Source organism: Miniopterus natalensis, chromosome 2 (assembly GCF_054644295.1).
Source record: "Miniopterus natalensis isolate mMinNat1 chromosome 2, mMinNat1.hap1, whole genome shotgun sequence".
NCBI classification, from domain to species: domain Eukaryota; kingdom Metazoa; phylum Chordata; class Mammalia; order Chiroptera; family Miniopteridae; genus Miniopterus; species Miniopterus natalensis.
This window is the reverse complement of record NC_142082.1, coordinates 158,571,700-158,596,536: the sequence shown is the minus strand read 5'-3', so window position 1 is coordinate 158,596,536 and position 24,837 is coordinate 158,571,700. Positions and strand designations below refer to the sequence as shown.

General features: G+C 36.8%; 1 protein-coding gene and 1 pseudogene across 1 annotated transcript in view; one reads left to right on the top strand and one right to left on the bottom strand.

The window, feature by feature from the left end:
• ABCC9 (ATP binding cassette subfamily C member 9) overlaps positions 1–24,837 on the bottom strand; it is a 106,593-nt gene that overhangs the window by 39,287 nt on the left and 42,469 nt on the right. Inside the window, exons 16-24 of the mRNA XM_016197400.2 lie at positions 23,840–23,944; positions 19,195–19,267; positions 18,200–18,305; positions 12,191–12,229; positions 10,549–10,650; positions 9,281–9,365; positions 7,250–7,330; positions 3,495–3,632; positions 3,227–3,352 (exon numbers count right to left, since the gene is read on the bottom strand). Of these exons, the coding sequence (XP_016052886.1) occupies positions 3,227–3,352; positions 3,495–3,632; positions 7,250–7,330; positions 9,281–9,365; positions 10,549–10,650; positions 12,191–12,229; positions 18,200–18,305; positions 19,195–19,267; positions 23,840–23,944 (855 nt within the window). The remainder of the gene's footprint in view (positions 1–3,226; positions 3,353–3,494; positions 3,633–7,249; positions 7,331–9,280; positions 9,366–10,548; positions 10,651–12,190; positions 12,230–18,199; positions 18,306–19,194; positions 19,268–23,839; positions 23,945–24,837) is intronic.
• LOC107525313 (small ribosomal subunit protein eS12 pseudogene) lies at positions 7,900–8,614 on the top strand (annotated as a pseudogene).

Here is a 24,837-nt window from a genome sequence, read left to right as displayed (position 1 = left end):
GCTTACTCCTCTCCCCTGCTCCCAACACCGCTGGCCCGCTGGCTGCAGCTCTGGAGCAGCCCTGGGTGACTGCGTAAAGTCAGCTTCTGCCGCACACTCTGGGAAACTAACCATATCCCTGGTTTCTGTGGGGAAACGCATCCTGAGTTCCAAACAACTGACCCGCAAACTTTTGGAATCTATGGTAATTTAAGGGTTTCCTGTATATGCTGATACCAAAAAAAAAAAATCACAGTTTGTTACATCAATAAACCAATAAATCTTTCAAGTGATCAGTCTGTCTCGGTAGTGACTTTGGTTTGGGGTTTATTTATTTATTTAGCCTCATACGACACGTGTGATTTGGGAGAGTTGCTATTCCAGACTGCTCTCTTGCTTCCAGATTCTTCGTTAAAAAAGAGTAAAAGTGAAAGTGCCTCCTGAACAGTATTTTTTCGGAGACAATCTAACATCAGCTTTTAATTTTGTGTAATGATATGAAAACCAACACTTGGACAGGAGATTAGATAAAACAAAAACTTAAAGAGCACCCAATCCTTTGGGACTAGTGTAATGAAATAAAACAAACCTGCACATTGAAAAATAGAAGATTTGGATCTTGTTCAACCTCCATGCTGTGTGAGCAAAAAATTTAACATCTCATAGACATTTAAAAAAAAAAAATCTTTAAAATCTTGCTTCCTATTAAGTAAATGCTCATATTAGGCTCATTACAGGTTAAATATTTTTAATAGTGTTGATATTTGGATCAGGTATATATGAATTTAGTTACATTTATTCAATAAATATTTATTGAATGCCTGTTATGAGTCAGGTCAAGGTGAGAGGTGGGGGCTAGGGAAGGAAACACCAAATAATGCTAGTTTATTTTGCTTAACAACATTATGAAGATAATGGCTGATGCCATCCAAGCTAGAATTTTTAATAATATTTAAATCAGCTTAAAAGGTTATTTCCTTCCTCTTCTTGTAGTTTTCATTGCTGGTTTTTTTTGACATATTCTTTTCTGTTTACCCCTTAACCCTTAAACTGCCAGTTCTGTCTAAAGATCTGAGAGAGGTTGTTTTGTGAGTCATTTAACTTCACTGTCCTTCTCTGCTTGCTCGATGTGTTCTGGCTGCAGGCCAGCCTTTCTCAGCCTTGGCACTATCGCCATTTGAGGCCAGGTAATAACTGTTGTGAGGGCTGCCCTGTGCACTGTAGATGCTTAGCACCGTCCCTGTCTTCTACCCACTGGGTGCCAATAGCACCTGCCTCCCAGATGTGGCAACCAAAAATGTCTCTAGATGTTGCCAAATGTCTCCTAGAAGGCAAAACTGGCCCTGGTTGAGAACCAGTGCTCTAGGCAAACACCCTATCCTGTCACATAAGAAATTAAACAAAAAGCTGTTTTTACAAACACTTCCCCAAGGTGTCCTGTTGGTTTCGTCCCCACAAAGTGACTCCCTTGGCTTCAGATGAATTCAGGTGCCTGCCCTTCCCTAGGCAGCTGGACCCTCCTTCCATTCCCAGGTGAGGCTTCTGGGCAGGGGCCCGGTTCATTCTGGCTTGTATTGGCCCCCAATCCACCTCACAACTGGATTCCATCTGTCCCCACCCTAACTTGCTTCGTATCTCCTTCCGCTGATTTAGAACCCTGTAATGCGTCTTTAATTATAGAGCTATGCTGTCCCAAATGATCACTTCATTTCCAAATATAACTTAACCATGGATTTTCTTCCTGGCTTGCTTATGAGTATTACTATAAAGTCAAGCAGTCGGTCTCTCTCTCTCTGCCCCCCTCCCTTCCTCTCCCTCTCGCCTGTTCTCCCTCTCTCTCCCTCTCTTTCCAGATCTTCTTTCCAAACTAAACCATAAATGGTCCCACTCCTTAAGCTTACAACATATTCTTTTCTCCCTGGCACCTGAAAAAAATATCATTTGGAGCCATCCCTAGTAATCAAGCTTCTCACAGTATAATTCTTAAGTGGGCACTTGCCAATTAGACTATTATTATTTTTTTTTTACAAATGTCCTCTTTTCAGTGGTTCTGTGATTTGGCCTAGTCTACTTAAGGACTTTTACATATATCATTCTTTTTTCTGTAGTTTGCTTTTCATATTTTTGGCAAATCCACAGAAGACAGAGCAATCCAGGGTCTGTCTGACTTTTTATCTTCCCTTCTCTATTGAAACATAGGTCCCTTTATTCCTTTATGAAAGAATACATTTTAATTTCTTGATATTCTCAAAAATTTGCCGATAAAAAGATTTCATTTTATAATGCTCATTCTTGGCCAGAGGTACCAAATTCTGGACATTTAGTCCCAAGTCAAGAGATAGAAATCAAAAAATTTACTAATTCAATTTATAATTTCATCTCTCAATTACAAATCGTTCTTTTATTATACTTAATCTGATTTCCAATTCTGTTATTACCTCATTCAATGTTATATTTAAATCATATATAACATTATACTGTAATTACATTGGCTATGGATCTGGGTTTAAGTCCAACTAGGGCCACTTATTACAACTTCGGCAAGTGATTTAGTCTCTCTGAGCTTGTCTCCCCATCTGTAAAAATGAGATGGTATTTTCTTCACTTATTTCTCTCTCTTTTTTTTCTTCTTTTCTGATTTCTGGGTTTTGTGCTAATTAAATGAGATTGTGTAAAGGGGCTTTGTAGACTTTAAAAGCTATTTGAAGGTAAAATTTTATTGTTATTTCTTTCTGATCACCTTCCTTCACTCCCAACTCTATCCAATACAAGCTTTACAACTTCACCCAGAGCTCACAGATCTTCCTTTTTTCAAAATTATCTTGGATTTGTTTTGCCCATATCCCTCCACTAGTAGGTGGTGAATAAAAATATTTGCACATTAAAGATGAGAAAAAAAAGATACGCATAAGAAAAATAAGATAAAATAAGGATATATTATGCTTCGGCAAGTAGTTTAAATTTTAATCACAGACATAATTATAATATGGTTCAAATTCAAGTAAAAATCTTCTGAAAACCTGACAGCACTTCTTCCAAAAGATATCATTAGAATTTTATAGTTTCAAAGTAGCCCACTTGTTAATGACATATAAATCTATAATTACTTTGGATTTCAAATGAGGACCATTATCAAATATTAAACATTAAATTTAAGTACTCCTTTAAAATATTTTTAGTAATTATACAGTATATTTCTGACTCTTCTGAAATGGACTCTGAACTCTTCCAAACTATGAGCAATTACCTTTTCTAGTTCTTGATCCTGCCGGTTCATGAGTGTTTTCCAGTGTTCATAAAGCTCAACATCTTTGGTTTGAATGTCCTTCAAAGTCCCTTCTCTTAGTACACTTCCATCTTTCATGGCTATGATCTAGGGAAAGCACATATTAGCACAAAAAGTCTTAGTTGGCCAAATGAATTACCCTGATCTCAGAAAGCACTTCTTAATGTCCCTATTTATTATTAAAAGGACTATAATATAAAAGTTAATGAAACTTCCTCTGAGCTCTCACCCAGTCAGCATGTGTTAGATACTGTAATTTGTGAGTCACAAGAACGAGTGTCCTCTTGTCATCTTGGAGAAATTTCAAAATCCCTTCCTGCATTAAGTGATCACTCAAGTGAATGTCCAGGGCAGAGAATGGATCATCCTACAAGTAGTAAAAGAGACAGAAGGTAAACATGTTCTATACCTTTTATGTAACTTAATTCCTCTAGAAAGAAATACAAATAACAAAGGACAAATTATCCCTCAAATCTAATTAATAAAAGCAGACTCTGTATAACTTTAAATTGTCAGGAAAAAATTTAAAATGAAGCTTTTCTTTTCTTTTACCTTTAAAAAATTTTTAAGTAAATAAAAATATTTTTACATATAGAATCTTCAAATTCAAAACCCAATATTTTCAACAACCTTTAACAACAGAGTAAACAAAGAAGGAAGCAGTAATTGGAGCAACTAAATTTTAGATTATAAAAATAGGCATTGAGTCTGAGCAAGATGGTGACATAGGAGGCTTCTGAATTTCCTTCCTCCCACTCAAGTACCAAATATACAACTACACACAGAGCAATTCCCTCTGAAAGAAATCCAGAAATTAGTTGAGTGACTTCTATACATTTGGCAACTAGAAAATACCCACATCTAAATGGGCAGGAATAGCTGAGAAACTCTCACCATAGCCTCACCCTGGCACAGCACCATACAACTGAGAGGGAACCCCCAACTCCCAGCTGCTCCTGAGGAGGGAAGGGTTGGAACCACACATCTAGTGCCTTGACTTTTATGGCAGCCACCTGAGGGACAGGGCCCCAAATCACCTAGCTCTGAAAGCCAAAAGGACTTGCATTCATGAATCTCATAGCAAACAAAAAGCAGTTTTTAAACAGGTGCAGGAGCCCCCTTCCCCGAGCCCACTGCTCTTGGCTATATATACACCCTGGCTCGGCATGGGCAGAGAACACAATAATGCCCATCTCCCTGGAAGGGATTTGACTGAATACTTTCCCAGCTGCTTGCTACCTAAGCTTCTAATCAGCCTGAGTCTAGGTGTTGACTCTGATCCTCTCCTTTGGGATACTGATGGGTCTTAACCCATCAACAACTACTTGGAGCCAATAAGAACAAAAATGGCAGCTGGGATAATTACAAAGGTTTGAGAGGCAACCAAGAGCTCAGGGTGGGCTGATTGAAGAGGTTCATCTCCTATAGGACTGGTCTGTCAAGGCTGGGAGAGGTTATTTTATATAATAAGCAGAAACTGACACAGAGAGTCAAGGGGAATGAAGAAACAAGGGAATATATTCCAATAAGATAAATCTCCATAAACCATTTTAATAGAATAGACATAAGTGATTTGCCTGATATAGCGTTCAAAATAACAGTCATAAAGATGTTCATTGAGATCAGAAGGGCAACACATGTGAGAATTTCAACAAAGTAAAAAAAAGTATAAACAAGTAGCAATCAGAAATCATAGAGCTGAGGCATACAATACCAAAACTAAAAAATTCAATAGAGGGGTTCAATAGCTGACAATATCAAGAGGAAGAAAGGATTTCTATAAAACTCTGATTTTAAATGTTGTAAGATAGTAAGGCGTAATGAAAAGTTCATTATCTCTAAATTAAGACACCCAATTTTTAGTCATGACTCTACCACTCTGACAGTGGGCAAGTTTTCAAACTCAGTCACTTCATTTGCAAAATGTGGATAATGATGAGACCTGTCAGAGAGCCCAGAGGATTGTTGCAAAGATCAAAGGCAATAATGTAAAAGTCTCTGTAAAGCGTTATACAAGTGTTATTTTATAATTATTTTCTTATTTTAAAAACTGTGGTGGATTAATACTAATCCCTTAAAGCATCACAGAAAGAGTTCAGCGACTTCAGGACTCTTGTAATAAAAAGAATGTGGTGGTTAGAAATGCAGGCTACGGAATCAGCCACCTGGGCTTGCATCCTTGCGTCACTATTGCTCTCTGTATGAAGAAACAAGGGAATATATTCCAATAAGATAAACTATCCCCCAAACCCTCAATATCCTCTGTAAATTGTAGCAGCAGCACTAGTAGTAGTAGGAACAACAACAACAACAGTGCCAAACCTAACAGGGTTATTGTGAGAATTAAATGAGCTGATGTGTATAAAGTACTTAGAATCATGCCTAGGTCATAGAAAGCCCTTAATGATGGTTGCTTTCATTTAGTGCCATGGCTTCATTATGGGGCACATTGGTGTTATAGTCAAATGTAACCTTTTATATAACTTAATAAAAATCTAGGTTTGATGAATCGGGAATCATTCCTCAAGATTCAGTTTGCTTATTAATGTTTGGGGCAATGTTTCTTCTATAGAAAGCAGCACAATTTGCAAAATGGCCAATCCAATGAATGGCCAGTTCTTCAATTTCAAGAATATATTATTTATTTTTATATACATATGTACAGTTCTCATTAATACATTCTTTTCTATATTCAATAAATATGTTCAAGTATTATATTCTTTGTATGAATATATTTTTTGAAATAACTCCCAAATATATTCAATGATATACAGCACATTTATAGATACTATAAAGTTTCAAAAATAACTAGCATACTTGATACATCACTAGCATCATTAGGATGCTTTATTTGGCTTTGATGTTGTGTAAAGGCTAATGTAATAAAGTTTAATTAGAGCAAAATGTAAAACCAGTCAAATAATTAACTGATCCCAAAGTTGAAGAAGTCATTTCTAGTTGAGGGTCCATCCATTTGCAGAAAGATTTACAAATACACAGGTTACTGCTAGAACCTGCTACAGCTTTTAGAGTATGTGGGGGGTTTTTCTGAAAAAATTTAGGGACTGTTATTCTTAGGGAGATTAGCCTGAAGTGAATTTACAGTATGTCCAAATTCTACTTCCATCCCTAGTAATGGATCCAAGCTTAGTGGGAAACTCCAAAACCAACCTACTTTCTGAAGAGGCTTTCAACATTGGATGAAGTGAAAACTCTAAAGGAGGAAGCCAGATTTATAAATAGTTAATAATTGCACAGAAGGAAAAGGCAGGGGAGGATGCATTTACGTAGTCTTCTGGTCTCTGATATACATTATCTATTTGTAAGCTAAGTATTTTGACTTCCTCTTGCTGGAGGAACCAAACTAGAACAAAGTCATATTCAACATAATCATCTAATGTTATTTGTGGATCCACAGGTAGAACCAATAACCCAGGATACACATAAACATTCATGGAGCTTTATTAAGGCAGACTCTAGACCTGCCCTTATAGATTATGATTCAATAGGTCTAGGATGGTAGTAAGATTTCTATAGTTTTAGGAAGCTTCACAGAAAAATCTTATCCACAGCCTGAGTTTTACACCTTTGGAATGGAGTACCATGTTTACTTACTCCTATGTCTACCAAGAATGTATTTTTCATATCTTCTTTCTTTGCCAGCAAATATAAAGGAGAAGGCCTGTGATCTTGTCCAGTTGATCCAGCACCATTCACACACCCTCATTAATAATCCTCGTGGTTAAGAAACTCAGATAAGCAGCCATGTGGGCTCCTCAACCTCTTGGACATCAATCTGGCTCCCCCAACTCTCAACCTTACATGTTGATCTGATTTGTACTGTGAGGATTTGTTTCTCCTACATTTTTTATGATTTCACAAGTTAAACCATCTTTCCTTAAGTTATTTGACTTGTCCTTTAAAGACTCATTTTTCCAGAGGGAAACAATGAATTCAAAATATAAGTAAAGGCCATATTCTCACCAAGAAGACAATGTTGGTATTTTGATAGAGAGCTCGTGCCACACAGATTCTTTGCCTCTGACCCCCACTCAAGTTGATGCCCTAGAGAAGAAATATCCATAAATACCCACCTTTTCCATTAGTAAATGATCTGTTGGTTAAAAGTTTCTTTTCAAATACAAATTTTTCTTTAAAAAAACCTTAATAGTAACTTACTAATTAAACTGTGATAACATTAACAAGAAAAAGGAAAGCTGTCTAGTGTTCAATACCTGCATTATATTAAGGTAACTGTTGGCTGACAACATTAATCATCCTTTCACTCTGATAGAGAGCTCTGCTGTACAAAAGAGTTATTAACCCAAACACTTGTGAGTGCTGAAGACTGCAAACAATTCCAATTTCTTTTTTCTCATTTTGTGAATTGTGCCTCTAATGTATTTAACATATACCTCTTAAATTTGATATTATAAGTTTTGTTCAACAGAATTATGCAGCAATATGCTTTTATAAGTAAGTGTTAATTATAATAGTATTAAAAAACTAGTATAGTAAGCCCTCACTTAACATCGTCCACAGGTTCTTGGAACCATGGCAAAACGAAATATTGATATAAACAGAGTTAAGTTCCTAAGGCAGCTCAATGTTATAATAAAATGACATTGAACAAAATGATGTTGAATGAAATGAGAAATGAAGTTATTCTAGGACCTGCTATATTTATTGAGCGCTTAGTATGGGTCAGACTTGTGTAAATGGTTTTACATTCCTTATTTATTTTATTCCTTATAGTAATTCCAATATGCAGTATTGTTCTCATTTTACAAACATAAAAACTAAGGCTCTGAGAGATGAAGTCCATGCTCTTAAATACTAAACTATGGTACAATAAGTAGTCATTAATAATGCAGACTACAGCTCTTTCCCTGCCACCATGGAGGCAGAGGCTTGGGTGCATTCAAGATACAGCTCCACCCATAACCCACTATCACGGCCAAGGAAGGCGTTGCTGCTGGAGGTGCAATGGATGTTAGTGCTGTTTTATGAGGTGGTGAAGACCACCCTTACCCATGATGGCCTAGCACTCGGAATTTGAGAAACTGCCAAAGCCTCAGACAAGCACCAAGCCCATCTTTGTATGCTTGCATCCGACTGTGATGGGTTTAAGTATGTCAAGTTGGTGGAAGCCGTTTGTACTGAACATCAAATCAACCCAGCTAAGGATGAGGACAATAAGAAACTAGGAGAATGGGTAGGCCTCTGCAAAATCCACAGAGAGGGAAAACCCCATGCATTGGTTGGCTGAAGTTATGTGGTGGTTAAAGGACTATGGCAGAGTCTCAGGCCAAGGGTGTCATTGAGGAATACTTCAAATGCAACAAATGAACAAATAAACGTGACTTCTTTTGTTTCTCAAAAAAAGAATGCAGACTACAGAGTCAGACTAACTCCAGCTGCACCACTGACTCTGTGACTGGGAAAGCTCTTTAACCTCTCTCAGCCTTCATTTTCTCAGCTTTGATATGCATGTAGCATATAAAATCTTATGCACAATACTTAATGCCTATAAGGGTTAACAATTTTAACCAACACTGTAATAAAGATTACACAGAGGTATAAATATTTTTCAGCTGGTCAGAATAGTATAACGTCAATGAAAAACATGTTTACGCACACATAAGAACACTTTAGCAAGAATAAATCGATGCTGACAAGAGTGGAAGGAGTTGTCGAAAGCAATCTCAGTTTCCAAATTGATTTAAAGTAAACTTCAAGTAAGTAAAAATACATTTGATCAAAGGCAGGAACTGCTCTATTTTCCTTGAGAACTCTCAAGTGGCCAGCACGTTTAGTATATGGTGGTTACACAACAAACACTTAAGAGAGTGTGGCATCAAAGAGCTCCTGTATTCCTGTTTCTGGAACTTGTCACTAGGACAACACACACATCTTAAACTCTCAGATTTTATTATGCTCCATTAAAGGTTAAAGGAAACCAGAAGACTTTTCTGGATTTTTGTTCATCATTTAATTAAACCATGCATAGCTCACCCTCTCTCCAATTTCAGTTTGGTCTCCAAATGGCAGTAAGTCAATATCTGGCTGAAGAGAACAGGCATCTGTGACAGCTTTATACCTTTAGGAGAAATTATGTTGAATTTTCAGAACACTATTAACATGCTGCCCATAAACTAAGTCCCAAGTTCAATATCTCAGAAGCTGAAATGCACCATTTACTGAACAATTGTATATATTAGCCTCTACTGTAAGTTTGTGGATACAAAGATAAACAGGTATTGGTTCTCACTCTTACAAAGCAAGTAAATGGAGCACAAGACTGATATAGAAACATATAATAAAAATGTACCTTATTAGGTGCTCCTAGAATATATAGAAGGAAATGACTGACCATTCTGAGAAGTCAGTGACATCTTTGCAAGGAAGCAAGGTGTAAATAATATCCAGAAAGATGAGTCATACTTTGCCAAGAAATGAGAGAAAGGAAGAGTTTATGGTGCACGTGAGAGACAACAGGAGGCTCTCAAGGACTAGAGCATGGGACTGGGGTGTCTGTGCACACTGATCATGCGTGCTGAAGGGGGAACAAACGGAAGACAGTCGACAGTACTCAAACTGATCTAAGGCTGAGACTGGAGGTTCAATGGATAGGATGTAGAGGGAAGCACAGAGTCTGAAAGTGCTGGGGGGAAATAGAACAGTTTCATCTTCTCAATCACCTAGTCTGAAAATATTCAGGTCACTCTTGACTCTTCCCTCTTCTTCCCCCTGCTCATATTTGCCCACTGCTATTCTGGAATGGCTTTCTGGCAACCACCTCTTCTCTTGCACTTTTCTAGTCACCCCTAGGTGCAGGCAACAAACACTGGGTGCCTGGGTAATTGTTCTAACAAACTTCTAAAGGTCTCCTTGCTCCTAACTCAGATGCGTCCCACGTATCGGTGATCACACTGCAGATTAAACACCACATTCACCTTATAATTTCCCTTTCTAGAATGTGCTGTGCCCCGCCCAGGATGCACACAATTAAATCCAGTTGGATTTTAGGGCCCACCACCACCTTGTCTCAGCACTCCTTTACAATCTAGTTTCCCACTGTCAGTATCCCCAAATAGCTCTCTGTCTGGTCTGTTCCCAGGCCCCAAACAGAGCAGAATCGAAAGACCTGGTGGTGAGGGTGGAAGGAGGGCAAGCAGGAGGAAAGGAAATCCCCGTGTAAAGATTCCAGACACCGGAGACCAAACATAAGGATTCAAAATAGGCACTCATTTTAGTTCTAGATTTTATACATTCAGAATTACCTCTGTTTGTTGAAAGGGCTTCCAAAGGTAATATTTTCTTCTACTGTAGCATTTAATAGCCAAGGCTTTTGAGCTGCATAAGCCACAGAATACCTGCTCCTACTGGAAAATAGAAAAGAAAAACGAAACGGCAAAATCATGCAAGCGTGCTCTGCTGTATGTGCATTTTAGTGTAGTTCAGTGAAATAAAAGTTGATAAAATATCTCAAACACAGAAATGGAAAGCTCCTAAAAGAGAACGTTTTAACAACCACCAACTTTATTAATTAATGGTTAAAGATTCCACTTGAATTCAGGGGATTAGAATTTTATCAAAATATCACACAATGTAGGAAATTTGATTTTGCTATGCTGAAGGAGTAGAAATCATTAATTAAAATTTCATTTTCTAAAATGAATATAATTTTTAAAATAAAAATGAATAACAATTCACTTTCTCACAGCACAGATATTTTAATTTGTATTTAAAGCACTTTACATGATTACAAATTTTATATGTAGACCTTAAAAAATATGTGAATTGATACTAGAATTATAGTTTGTACTTGTGGCTTAATCACATTAACATACTTTAAGGCAATAGATAATATATATTTCAAAACAAAGAATAATATCTTGAAGGGTTCATTTCAATATTGAAATACATATACATCTAAAAATGATGTATTTCAATACATATTGAAATAGTTTATTTAAAAACATATATAACCCTCTCCTCCCCCACCTTTTTTTGGCTTGAAAATTCTACCAGATCTATATCTTAGACTTCAATTTGCAATAATTAAGAAAATGCATGTAAGCTTAAGATAAAGAAGATGGGATTGGAGCAGGGAAAGGGTCACTAGTCCACAGTTAGCTCATGGTCTGTAAGTACTAATAAAGGAATTATGGTTAAAAGAGAGTAAGGTTAAGAAAAGGAGCAGTTAGAAATGCTCAGTGATTATCCTGAAACATTATGTCTAGGAGTTTAGAAGACATAATAAAGTACAGTATACAGTGATCTCTTAGATAACCACATGAGCAGTAAAACAGTGGTTCCCAACTACTGACATGTCTGCTTCCCCTTCCCTCAAGTCCCCTATTTTTTTCTTTTTGAAATACCTGAAGCACTTGGCTCTCCATCTCTACCTTATTCACAGATTACATCACTGTTCAACTCATAAAAAATATACATATTACTTCTTCCATTTTTATTGAATTTATTGGGGTGACATTGGTTAATTAAATTATATAGGTTTCAGATGTATATTGTATTGTGTGTTCACCATCTAAAATCAAGTCTCCCATCACCATTTATCTCCTCCTTACCCTCTTCTACCTTCCCTCATCCCCCTTTCCTATTTTATGAAATCCCAAACCCAGTTTGCTAAAAAAAGAATGAGTTTCAGCCAAAGTTGAAACATGTGACTCACTGAAGGAAAACAGTTGACAGACACCATGAGCCATTTTGTTTGGCAAATTAATTATTTCAGCAGCCTGCAAATGTTGGGAACCACTGCTACTGGAAATATTCTAGCACATTTTGATAAATGACTTTATACATCATCAAAATGAACAAAATGAATAGGAGCAAGAGATTATCAATTAAAGTCTGAGGAAGGAAGTTATTCTTATTAAATGCAGATTAAAATAAAAAAAATACCTTCTGGTTGCTTCAAAAGAAGGTTCAGATTCATTTACACTGCAAGTATGGCAAACAATGTTCATTAATTATGAAAAGTAAATACAGAATGACTGTCTGCACATATCAAGTAAGAGATAAAATAAACACTGGACGCACTAAAAAGCTACATTTCGCAAATGATTTTTGATATTAATTTCAAAGACAAATCAGATAAGATATTTTTAAATGCCTTAATTGATTAGAAAATAATTACTTTGTAAGCTTCCAAAAGATGGATAGTACTGTTCTCTTTCATACAAAATTGGAATTCATACAATGACCTGGGTTCTAACCCCAACTCTGCTCCAACCGGTTCTATAAATTTAGGTAATTTCTCTAGAATAGTTTTCCTAGTCTGTATAAGGACTCAATATCTCCAAGGCCTCATCGTTAACTTTAAAATTAAAATTCAGTCTATTTACACTCCTAATTAACTACCGTAAAGCATGGGAGAAAGAAATAATTTTAGGTCTCTAAACTTGAAAGGCTTAGAAACAGCCTGGCCGTTAAGAAACTGGTAAGAAAGATAGACGTTCACAATAGGCCAAACTGAAACATTGACCTATGGGTATTAACATGGGTATAATTAACTACTGATCAATATAATTTTTGTAAAAAGAGGTATTTGACTAATTAATTTTAGGTATAGCTATATTATAGGAAAAACACATGAAGACCTATTTGTTTTATTTTTACTACATACTGTATTTTAATAATTCAGTGGAATTTCATCATTCTGAAAGAACTGAATTCGAAAACCATACACATATTCAAGTCCATAGTAGCTCCAAAAAATAGATCCTATTTGACTTTGGCAAGCATCATAAACTTTTGTGGAGAAAATTTACCTAAGTAGGATACCTAGTGATATCTGACTTAGAGTTACCATTGATAAGATTCTCACAATTGCCCACTGCTAATGCCACCTTGGGATGGTTAAGAGAGGCAGAAAGAAACAATCTCAGACTAAAAATTCCCTCTCAATATGATTATTTCCTGATTTAAGTTGCTTACAAGAAATAAAGTAATAAAATACACAACTTCCCAATGATATCTTCCATATAACATGCTTTAGATGCCAAGAAATTTGGATTTTACTTTTACAGTGGTAAAAGCCAATAAATTATCTCAGTGATTTTAGGTAATCTGAGGAAGACAGAGAACAGAAAAGGAAGAGCAGACTGCACTGCGCTGAGTGAAAGGAAAGTAAGGTTAAGCATGGGCAGATTCCTCTCTTAAAAAGAGAAATGTTCTAGTTTGAGAGATCGGCAAGACTTTTTTTTTTTTTAATGGAGCATAATGGAATGTCCATAGTAAGAAATTAACAACATATAAGAAAGAAGAGTTAATTAATATAGCAGTGTCCTGAATTAGGCAAGACAGCATATAGTGGATCTTCATTTCTGAAGGCCTCCCCTTGCAGGATTTATGTATATTTTCCTTCAAGTATAAAAGTTAAATATCATACACTAGTTTCAGAAGAAGAAAGAAAAGGTAGATATAGATCCATTTATTGGTAGTCATCTTATGTAAACAAATAAAAATAATCCTACTCTTTCACTAACATTTTCCATGAACAATAATATAGTCCTTAACTTCTAGAGACCACCTCCTCTCTTTCGCATACCAACATGTTTAATCAAATTCAGTTCTGGAAGGTTATTTTTTCTCTTCCAAAATAAATAACTAGAGTTAGCTGTGAATTCCAACATCAGATCATATTTGATTCCATGAAAATCACTGATTACGTGTCCAGACTCATTTTCCACCATTTAGTGTAGTAGTTATCATCACTAAAGGCAACAAGAGAAAGCAAAGGAGTCAGATGGAAAATCCTCTTCTGGAAAAAAATGGCGTAAGATTTCACGTCTGTGTGCAGAATTTGTGTGTATTTTCCTTCAAGAGTAAAAGTCAAACTTGGTGTTCTAGAAACTTCCAAGTATCATGGTTGATACCTTATGGAATGGAAAGAGTGACTTTGGCAGTCCTAAAACAGGAATAATATTTGGAAGATGGGGAGGTATGGACACAAACATGCTACATTCTAACTGATCCTTCATGACAGGTAAAGTCACAGGAAAAGGAGTAACTCCTCAATTCACCAGTCTCAGAATAACTGAGCCTGATTACATGAAGCTGATGACATGAAGACATAAGAAGATGGAACATTAGGACAGATGGGGCCTGGTAAGAGGCCAGCTGATGGCACAGGGAGAGGGAAGAGAAAAGAAAGGGAAAGCAGAGATAAATGATGGCCCTGTCTCACACAATTACCACACTTATTACACATGCTGGACTCCCTCACTCAAACCATCATCAGATAAAGCTTTAGTTCTGGCTCCTAAGATATAGATAGGAATTACTGTTTATCATGACATGTAGTAGAGGACAACTTCAGTCAGGCAGAACATTTGCTTCTAAACAAATAGCACAGCTCGATTCAGGATTAAGAACCCTGGCATTCTGACAGTTTTGGAGAATGATTTAGTCACTCCTTCCTCTCTCTCGCTTTTCTCTTCTGGGGCTAGAAGATGTCAGACTAGGTCACAGGTAGCAATTTTCAAGGAAACATCTACAGATGTATTTGCTGTACACCGGGTTCTGCCCATGTAGGCGTGCCCTGCATGAGCAGCAGTACCTTCTCTCCTGCCCAAAGTAAATATTTAGCACTGCAAGAGGGCAGAGCACTTTACTGCTCTTTGCTCAGGCCATCTATGAGGTCACATTTAATTCATGCAACCAGAGATACACGCCATGATGAAACTATGACAGCAAGGCACCTGGTGCCTTATCATAGCATTTGGTTTATTGTTTTGCTTTTTTATTTTTTGAGCTTTAAAAAATATCAAATAATCCAGTTTGCTGTAATAAAGTAGTTCTTAGTATTGGCATGTCATCAGCCTATTGATATTGATCATTTCTAAATTAGGTTTGCTCTAATAACATTTATATGCCTTTCCTTATTGGATGAAGCACAACAGCTTTTTTTTTCTGAAATGAAGAGTAATTACAAATAACTCTTTTTAAAAAAAGGTGAGTATTCTCTGAATTTTTTTTTTATTGAAGATATGTTTTATCAGCTATTAAGGATCCCATGGAGGAAAATTACGTAATTCTTGTAGTTAAAGAAAAATTGAACTAGTGTTAGCTCATCCAAACTCTTAAGGGTTTGGTTTTTAAGTCGCATGTGTGTCTGAGCCAACACAAACATTTTTTTTAAGAAAATCTTTGTCCTTCAGCCAGTAAGAGATGGGATTATTGTCTATTAACTATTCTTAAAAGATGATTTGTAAATTATAGGAATTTTATAAATATTTGGAATTATCTTAAATCCTTTATTACACCTTCATCATATTGGCTCTTTCTCTAAGATATAACCTTTTACTAGCTTTTAAAATTAGAATCCATGGGAGAGATTTCTTCCCCCAAAAAAATCTTAGCTGCTATTGAGTAAAAGTATGTTTTTATCTTTTATTTCCCTCTTTGCCTAACTTTCATAAAGTTCAGAGTGGAATTTGTGGCCCATATTTATAATGAACTCTAGTGCATGCATTTCTATGTATTAATTTCTCAGATTTTTATTTAAGCCTTATTTTCTTTTTGATATCTTTATCTTTTTTCAAGATTTATTATATTATGTAATTTTAAATAAAATAATTCACAATCTTTATGAAATGAGATAGGATATCTTACTTAGGAATGCAGAAAATAAATAACTAGATTGTGTAAAACACTTTCCTAATTCCCGTATCATTTATTTATCTATTAACAAAGTCATAATAATTCTTAATGATGACATTAGGAGTCAATTTGGCCCAAATGGAGCTGGAACCTTTTTTAACACTGGAGAAGACTAGATAAGGAGGTTGTTCTGGAGGCATGAAAATAGAATCTCAAGCTTTCTCTGTCACTGTCTCTCATTCTTTCTCTCTTGAAAATAGAATCTCAAGCTTTCTCTGTCACTGTCTCTCATTCTTTCTCTCTGTTTTAATGATAGTGAAACAAGGTAAAAACAGAACCCAAGTAACTTGATTATGGCTGTACATGTCACACAATGTAATTTGTGGAAGGAAGACCTTCTCAAATTGTAGTCATGCACGATGGAAGGTGATGGTGGCGGGGCAAGCACTGCCTGGTGCCTGACCTGAGTGATCAACAGGTACTTGTCATGAAGCAAACTCCAGGTAGCAATTATTTCCCAAGTTGTCTGCTGAATATTCGTGAAACAGTTTCATGTCTACTATCTGTTAAATTTGCCCAACAGAAATAAACTGTACACTCAACATTTCTCAGCCTTCTTTCACCAATACCAAAAATAGGATTTACAGTTATATTGTTTCCAGTTCAAATTTCACATCCAAGCATTTCCTTCTCTTAATTGGAGTTTAAAATAGTCTACTCTTAAAAATGCCCTTAAACAGTCTTTTCTTATTCTTGAGAGATGTCTGTGTATGTGAACAGCAGACTAAGCCACAGTAGAATTCACAATGATGGGTACAAAATGATACTAAAGAACGTCTGTAGGTGAAGAGCAAGGTTTCCTGATCTTGGCACAACTGACATTTGGGGCCAGATAATTCTTCTTGGGTGGAGGGGATGGGGGCTGTCCTGTGCATTGTAGGTTGTTGGGCAGCATCCCTGCTCTCTATCAACTAGATCAGTAGCAGACTAATTTCCCCTTGTGAGAGCCCAAAGTCTCCAGAGACTGCCTAATGTCCCCAAAGTTACACCTGGTTTAGAACTGGTCTATAATCCAATTTCTTAGATAAGCTGTAATCAATTTGTTCATAACTGCTCATGGGGAGTCTACTAGGTAGATAATACTATGGTTCTGGTGTACTTTATTACTGCACTATTCTTAGAAGATGCCAAGACAACCATTCAAATATCCAAAGAAGCAACATGCAATATACTTCCTTTCTCATTTCTTTAGGGGAGTACAGCACACTAACCTGACCTATTCATACCTCTAACTAGGTGCTTCTAGTGTCTCAGCCCCTTATGAAGGTTCTGGAAAAGATTATTTCAGATTTCTTCTCTGAACATTGAACTATTAAGGCTCTGTTTGCATTAAAGCTTTATACATAATGCAAGTTTTTCATACCTCCTTTTATTACAAGGTGAATTTTTAAATTATTTCTTTGTTACCCATTTAATTTTAAAAATCTGTCTTTACAATCACAATCTTACATTTATCTCAGCAACATACTAGTTTATACTATTATAAACCTCTATAAAATTGCTTTGTAATTCTTAATTTATGACATTTAAGGTTTCCACAAGTTTAAATAGATAAATAAACAAACAAACAAACAAATAAATAGCTGTGCTTATTTCTAAGGCAGTCCTCAGACTACTGACATGGGAATCTATTGCTTTAAATTCTTCCCTTGGAAGATCATCAGATGTGTGACAGAGCAATAGATATCAATTTATTTATTTATTTTTAAAATGTATCTTTATTGTTACAAGTATTACAGGTGTCCCCTTTCTCCCTCCATTGACCCCTTCAACTCTGAATCCACCCCACCACCAGGCCTTTCCCATACCAATGTCTGTGTTCATAGGTTATGCATATAAGCATATAAGTTGTTTGATTAATCTCCCCCCACCCACTCCCCCACCTGTGCCTTCCCTCTGAGATCCCTCAGTCTGTTCCATGCTTCTATGTCTCAGAAAGAACTTATGCACCCCTATGTTCATAGCAGCGCAAATCACAATAGCTAAGATATAGAAACAGCCCAAGTGCCCATCAGTAGACGAGTGGATAAAAAAGCTGTGGGACATTTACACCACGGAATACTATGCAGCTGTAAAAAAGAAGGATCTCGTTCCCTTTGGGACAGGATGGATGGAACTGGAGGGTATTATGCTAAGTGAAATAATCCAGTCAGAGAAAGACAAGTACCACATGATCTCACTTATATGTGGAATGTAATAAACAAAATAAACTGATGAACAATAGACACCAATTTAAAATGCACTTACTTGCTCCAGTGAACTTTTCCTTCCAGTGCCTGCATCTCGCCTAGGATGGCAAGGAGAAGAGAGGACTTCCCACATCCCACTTGGCCCACAATCATAGTTAACTGACCTAGAGAAATGAACAAAGGATAATAACAGAGTGAGATATAATTCTGTTGGTAAAATAAAACCAAAACACATTTAGAAAAGGCCAATTTTTCACAATCAATGGCTCAGTTTTGGTCTCTGGCAGTTCTAACAGCTCCTTTTTCTGATATGTAAGATTTTGAAAAAGGAAAGAAAAATTAAAAGATACAGGTCTTGATTTATTTTTTTTCAAACTATAAGAATAGCTGACATTAGTGAACGGAGCATTGAAATAGTTACCTAAATCACCTAGATTAGTTTTGACTTTATTATTCAATTAATTCAGGAGAAAAAGGCAGTTTCAACTAAAAGTGATAATTGGGATGAGTGATTTGGGCTGTTACTAAGACATCTTCTCCAATCTCTTACATTGATTTGCATGTATAATAGAAAAATCCTAAGCTACTGACCACCAAGTGAGGTCAAAAAAATTTCTATTCAACTATCCAGACGGTTTAAATAAAAATTACTGGGTATTTCAGCCTTGAACATCTTGAAAACGTCAGTCTTCCTTAAGGATAAAAAAATAATTTTCTCATATACTCTTTCTTTAAATCCTTTCTCAAACGAAATGAAAAATCAATAATCCGATTATTTAAATGGGACAAATTAACAAGTGAACTGATCACAGTTAATTTGGACAGTAAATAACTTGTCCAAAGAGCTACACTCAGTAGTGAAAGGCAAGTCTTATCATTTCCAGTCATTTCCACAGGGATACAGTGACTCATGAGCTTTGTGGTGCAAATAAATATCAATAATGTTTCTGTCTTTAAAAAGTCTTTCTTTTTGTTAGGCTCAATTATCTTGGAAATCCATGGTTGTGATAATTATCAATTACAAAAATTAGTAACAAATGATATGATTCTTACCTGTTGGAATTCGAATATTTATATTGGATAATGTAGCTAAACCACTGCCCCATGAAAAGTACCCATTTGTGACCTAGAAAATAAGAATATAAAAATTAAATTATAAAATTATATAAGTATGTGGTGTTAAAAAATATATTTCCAATTAAAATAAATTTTCTTTTTAAAGCATTGACAGGCTTTCAATACAAGGTAGAACACACAGTGGTGAAATTCTAATTTAGAGTTATAACTATTTAAGAGCTATAAATGAAAAACAAAAGAGAATGGAAGTGAAAGGAGGGTCTTTGAATTAGTAACTTTATAAAGAATGCTGAAAATGTAAGATTACTGAGCCATTCTCATGTGAGCCATCTTAAAAAGCAATCCTCCCAAATATTTTCCACTACTAGGCAATGCCTAGAATCCTGCTGATGTAAATTAAAGAACAGAAATAACTACAAATTGTTCCAACCAAATCATTCTGCTACCTGAGGAGGAAGGTTTTATGATAAGTGAGTTTCTTGAACTATATGGATTCATTGTTATTCACTGAACTAAAAGACAGTAAAGAGGGCAGAGGAATGAAGTAAAGAAGTGAGGCAACGTTGCTTGGGGGTTATGTATAAACCTCAACAACCAGTCAAGATCACAAGACCTTAGGATCATCTAAAGCAATCTACTTCTTTTATTTCTGTTATTATTTTATTTTTGCAATCTATTCTTTTAGCAGGCATCAAGTAAACTTGGTAGTTATAATAGTTACAATGATAGGAAACAAAAGATGTGTAACAGAACCCGAAGATTGGAAAGGTGAATAGAGACAGGCAGGTGAGGGGAGAAAAAGTGACTTAAAAATAAGAGGAAACTAATGTAAGAATACACCTTGCTCATAAATTAATATTTTGTTTCAAAACCACAAATGATGAAATTGCTAAACACATTATTGTTCTGGAATTTTGCACAATAGAATGGTGATTTCTAAATTGTTACTAAATATATCCCTAAAAACATCTTCATAAAAGAGTGAAAAAGTTGTTTGAAAAGTCTAGATTGTGTTTTTCCAAGTAGGTTTTTCTCTAACTTGTAAAATGTGTGGCATTTATGCATGAAAGAGCCATCACATAGATATGCATGAAATTAGTCCTGGAAAGAGGGCGTCAGGGAAGGGCTAAATTATTGATTGCTTTACGAATATTTGCTGAGCAACCACTCTGCGTGAGGTGCTGTGTTGGGACCCATGTAGGCTAAAAAGAAGGTATAATGCACTCTCCCTACCCCTGTGGAGCTTATTACCAGATGAGCAAAAAAACCATGGACAGCCCTGGCAGGGTGGCTCATTTGGTTGGAGCATCGTCCTGTACACCAAGAGGTTGGGGGTTCAATTCCGTCAGGGCACATACTTAGGTTGCGGGTTTGATCTGTGGTTGGGGTGCATATGGGCGGCAACCAATTGATGTTTCTCTCACATCAATATTTCTCTCTCTTTCTGTCTCTCTCCCTTGTTCTTTCTAAAAAAGAAATTCAATAAACATATCCTTGGGTGAGGGTTTAAAGAAAAGTACATAAGTTCAATAGAAGACAGTATGGGCTAATATAATAAGCAAATGGGACAAACAGACAATAAGTGCAATAGCAGTTCAGAAAGAAACTCATTTATGTCTGAAATGGGTAAAAAAAACCAACTGTGCAGAAGAGGCTTTTTAACTAGTTTTGAAAAAATGAATTTCAATGAAGGCATTTCTGGGTAAAGAACTACAATAAGAATAGGTGCAGGATCAGAAAACTACGAAACATATTGTGGAACTAATAAAGGTGGCTGGGACAGTGGTTTCAGATACTGTGCCTAAATGACAATTAATGCTCAAAGAAGTTAGCCTCAGAGACCGAGGATCCCTCTTTCTCTAAGAGAGTAAAAAGGAGGCTAAGGGAGGTGCAAATATAGGTGGTTTGGAAGAGGGTTAGCATGCAACCAAGAGAGGCCCTACGTGACAACCTTTATGTCCCCAGTGAATTGGGAGTGAAGGTTATCCGCAGAAAGAGGAGGCAAAAGGCGAGACAGGAAATGGGAAGAGGGTGGTGACAGTCGAAGAGCTACTGTAGGGTACGGAAAATAATGCTGATGAGAGGCATGCAGAAGGATTGCCAAGAACTACTGAGGGTCAGCTGAGGTTGGAGATAATAAATCTGTGGCTATGCCAACTTGGGCTATTGTGTCACTTTCTCCAATGTACTCAGCAGCCTGCTTATAGGAGTGGAGAAGGCACGAGGTTGGGATTGCTGAAAAGTGCTAAGGGACTGGGAGGAAGGCAAAGGGCTCAAGTTACTGGAGGTTTCAATGAGGTTTGAAAACAGTAACGGTGAAGGTGAAGGCCCGAGGGAGCTGGAGGGTAGGATCTGATGGAAGCGACTGACTGGTGCTGTAGAGCTTAAGGCTGCAGAAGAGCAGCTGCTCCAGGAGGTGGCCAAATGTGAACACATGTGAGCCTGCGGAAGCGGACTGACGGAGATTTAAGGGATTTCTGGACTGGGATACGAGATAGGCTGTGCACTTGGAAGTTTTAATCACATCCATACATGGCACCAATTAAGGTAGAAAGATGAACTAGAAAACAGATCCCCGAATCTCCAAGCAAGTGGGGGAGTGCAGCTAACACATAAATCTTTGCAAAAGTTTACAAAAGTATAGGTGCAAAAACGATCGTCGTAGAATGATTTGGTGATAGAGGGAAGATGGCAGGGAACCCAGTGTCCATCACTAGGGGATAAACAAAACAGTGACACACGTTACAGAGCACAATTGTGCAGGTCGAAGGAACAAACCATCATAAGGCATTTCAGTAAATTGAAAGCACACGAGGCTCATAGCAACACTACATATTTTACAGGGATATGAGTGTGTTTAAGTGCATATGTTGAGCACATTAGGGCTGGTACCACAATGGTGGGAGCTAGGAGGAGAGACATGAGAGAGCAGCAATGTATGTGTTGGGGACCTTCAGAGGGAGCTGACATTCTTTATTTGGTGGTTCTACAGAGCTGCTTATTTTTTCATTTAATAGTACATACATGTTTTATGTATTTTTCTCTTGCATTTCACAATAAAAAATATTTCAAAAACACAAATGCGTGATTACCAATTTGGGAATTATTGCCATGAATAAACATTTGGGCTTGAAGGTGGGCCTGTAGTGGCCATTCAGAGGCATAGCAGACTCTAGGCCACTGATAAAGAGGGTTTCTGTGTTTTCTTTTTTGGTAGAGTATTTTGGGTGTATGTGCATGAAGGGTCAATTGGGGGGGGGGGAATGACCTCCTGTTTTTATACTCAAAATAAAAACTAGTTTAAAAGGCACATGAAAAAGACATATTTTTAGATTCCTACTATATTGAATAGAAAATGTCAATTAAAAAAACTAACCCTGTTTCCTTAGTCACTAATACATTTATTTGTTGTCTCAGCGCATTTGGTAATGAACAGCATAGAAGAGCATTTCTAGTCTCTAATTACTTACCTTTTCATAGCCTAGTAGTTCACACCCTACTTACATATTATAATTGCCCAGAAAACTACTAGAACTATCTATTGAAAATGAAGTCCAGGTATTCTATATATATTTAAAGCTTTCTGGGTTATTTTAATGTACAGCCAATGTTAAGAGTCACTGCAGATCTTTAAAATTCACAGGTGACATATTTTACTCTCAAAACAACCATACTAAACAGGCATCTCCACCTCAAGATGGGCAAAGCATGGCTCAGAGAGGCAAAGTAATTTTCCTCAGTCACACATCAAATTAATGGCAGAGGTAGGGCTATCATAGGCTTATTCCATCCGCTAACACATTTGCTCCAACTGTAAGTGCTTATTATAGGACAGGTGTCATGCCAGGCAATAAGGAATGAGAGAAGAATTATGTGCAGCCCTTGGCTCTACTATACACCCCACTGAGCCTCCCTTAGTCTGTGATTGGCGGGGCAGTGCGGGGAGTTGGAAAGTCTAGAACAGGCAAAGCAGCTAGTTTTCTTAAAGGGCTAGTTTCCTGGACTCTGGTGGCTCCGAAGTTCAGAGGCCTTTGGCTGCTGCAGGCATCTGTTCCAGTCCCTACACAGTACTGACCCCTGCCCTGGGGCTTATCTCAACTATCAGTCCTCAGTCTGTGTTCCTCGGGTGGCCTGTTCTACCAAAGCACATGTGCCTGGGGAGAGTACCCAAGGCTGAGTTTAAAATTAGATCAAAGGCAGTATTGGAAACCTGGAATGCATGCAGCACTGGCCTAAACTTTTCCTGGTTGAAGCAATCACTATCTCATTTATTTCCTTAAAAATTGGATTTATAATATTGGTGTTCTCTATAAATCAATTTACTTGGTAGATAAACATAAGAGTACGAAGGGAATGATGTTGGATACTAGCTTCTAAGGCAGATTCCGAAGAAAGGCTCATTCTCAAGCTATTAAAACATACTGCTGAGGCAAAACTGTGGTTGGGAGGTAAGGAAGAACTGAGATTTGTAAACTCATCAGAATATATTTTTTAAATGTTATAAGAATTAGTGGTCACTGTAAAGAGACTTTAAAGACATTTCAGAACACATTTGCTGATCTTCACCAGAAAATAGTAACAAATGTTTCTATTCATGTAAGAATTCAGGAAGTGGAATAACCTTTATTGCAATATCCTCTGATTCTACAGGACGTAGACGTCGTGTTGGCTGCTCATAGCTGTCCAGGTGATATCTTCCAGGCTGTTTCCTGTTTATAGTTTTCGGCTGTTGCATTCCAAATGGAAAAGAACACAAATTGAAGCTTTATGAAAAAATTGAGGTTTGACTAAACTCACATTGCTACTTCTCCAAGAAAAAGAAACAGTAAGACAAATGTCATATTTAAACTATTTCAATGGTTTCTCCAAAAAAAAGAGGCAAATTATAACAAAAAAGTACTAAGATATAATTTTAAATTTAATTCACAGCTTTTTAAGAAAAATGAAAATACAAAGATATGCTACTTGAAAAATGATGGAAGTAAAAGTGCAGAACACCCACCATGGCTGGTGTGGTTCAGTGGTTAGAGAGTCAGACCACACGCCTAAGGATCCCGGGTTTGATTCCAGGTGAAGGGCACTTACCTGGGTTGTGGGTTCACTCTCCGCCCTCAGTCGGGGCGCATGTGGGAGGCAATCAGTTGATGTGTCTCTCTCACATCAATGTTTCTCTCTCTCTCTCTTTCCCCTTCTCTCCCTCCCTCCCACTCTCTCTAAAGGGCAATGAAAAAAATATCCTCAGGTGAAGATTAGCAAAAAAAAAAAAATGTGCAGAACCCCAAACTAGGTTTTGGGTATCTTTTCTCTGGCTATCTGTATGAATATACCCAGGCAATAAAAAATTCTGTATCACATCAAAAGGCACATAGACTAACTCAGATTAAACCTGAACCTACTTGTTAGGCCATCAGCCTTGTAAATGTTCCAATGGTATATTTACACTCTGAATCATGAGGATTTTGAATCTGACACATTCACTTAAAAATAAATAAATGAATTAATTAATTAATCAGATGGGACTAACATCACCTGACGATCCATTGTGGAGGGAGAAAAAGCATAAAGATCTAGGATGGTTTTGCCCAAACATGTATATTATTCCATAAGGAGCCCCCCAAG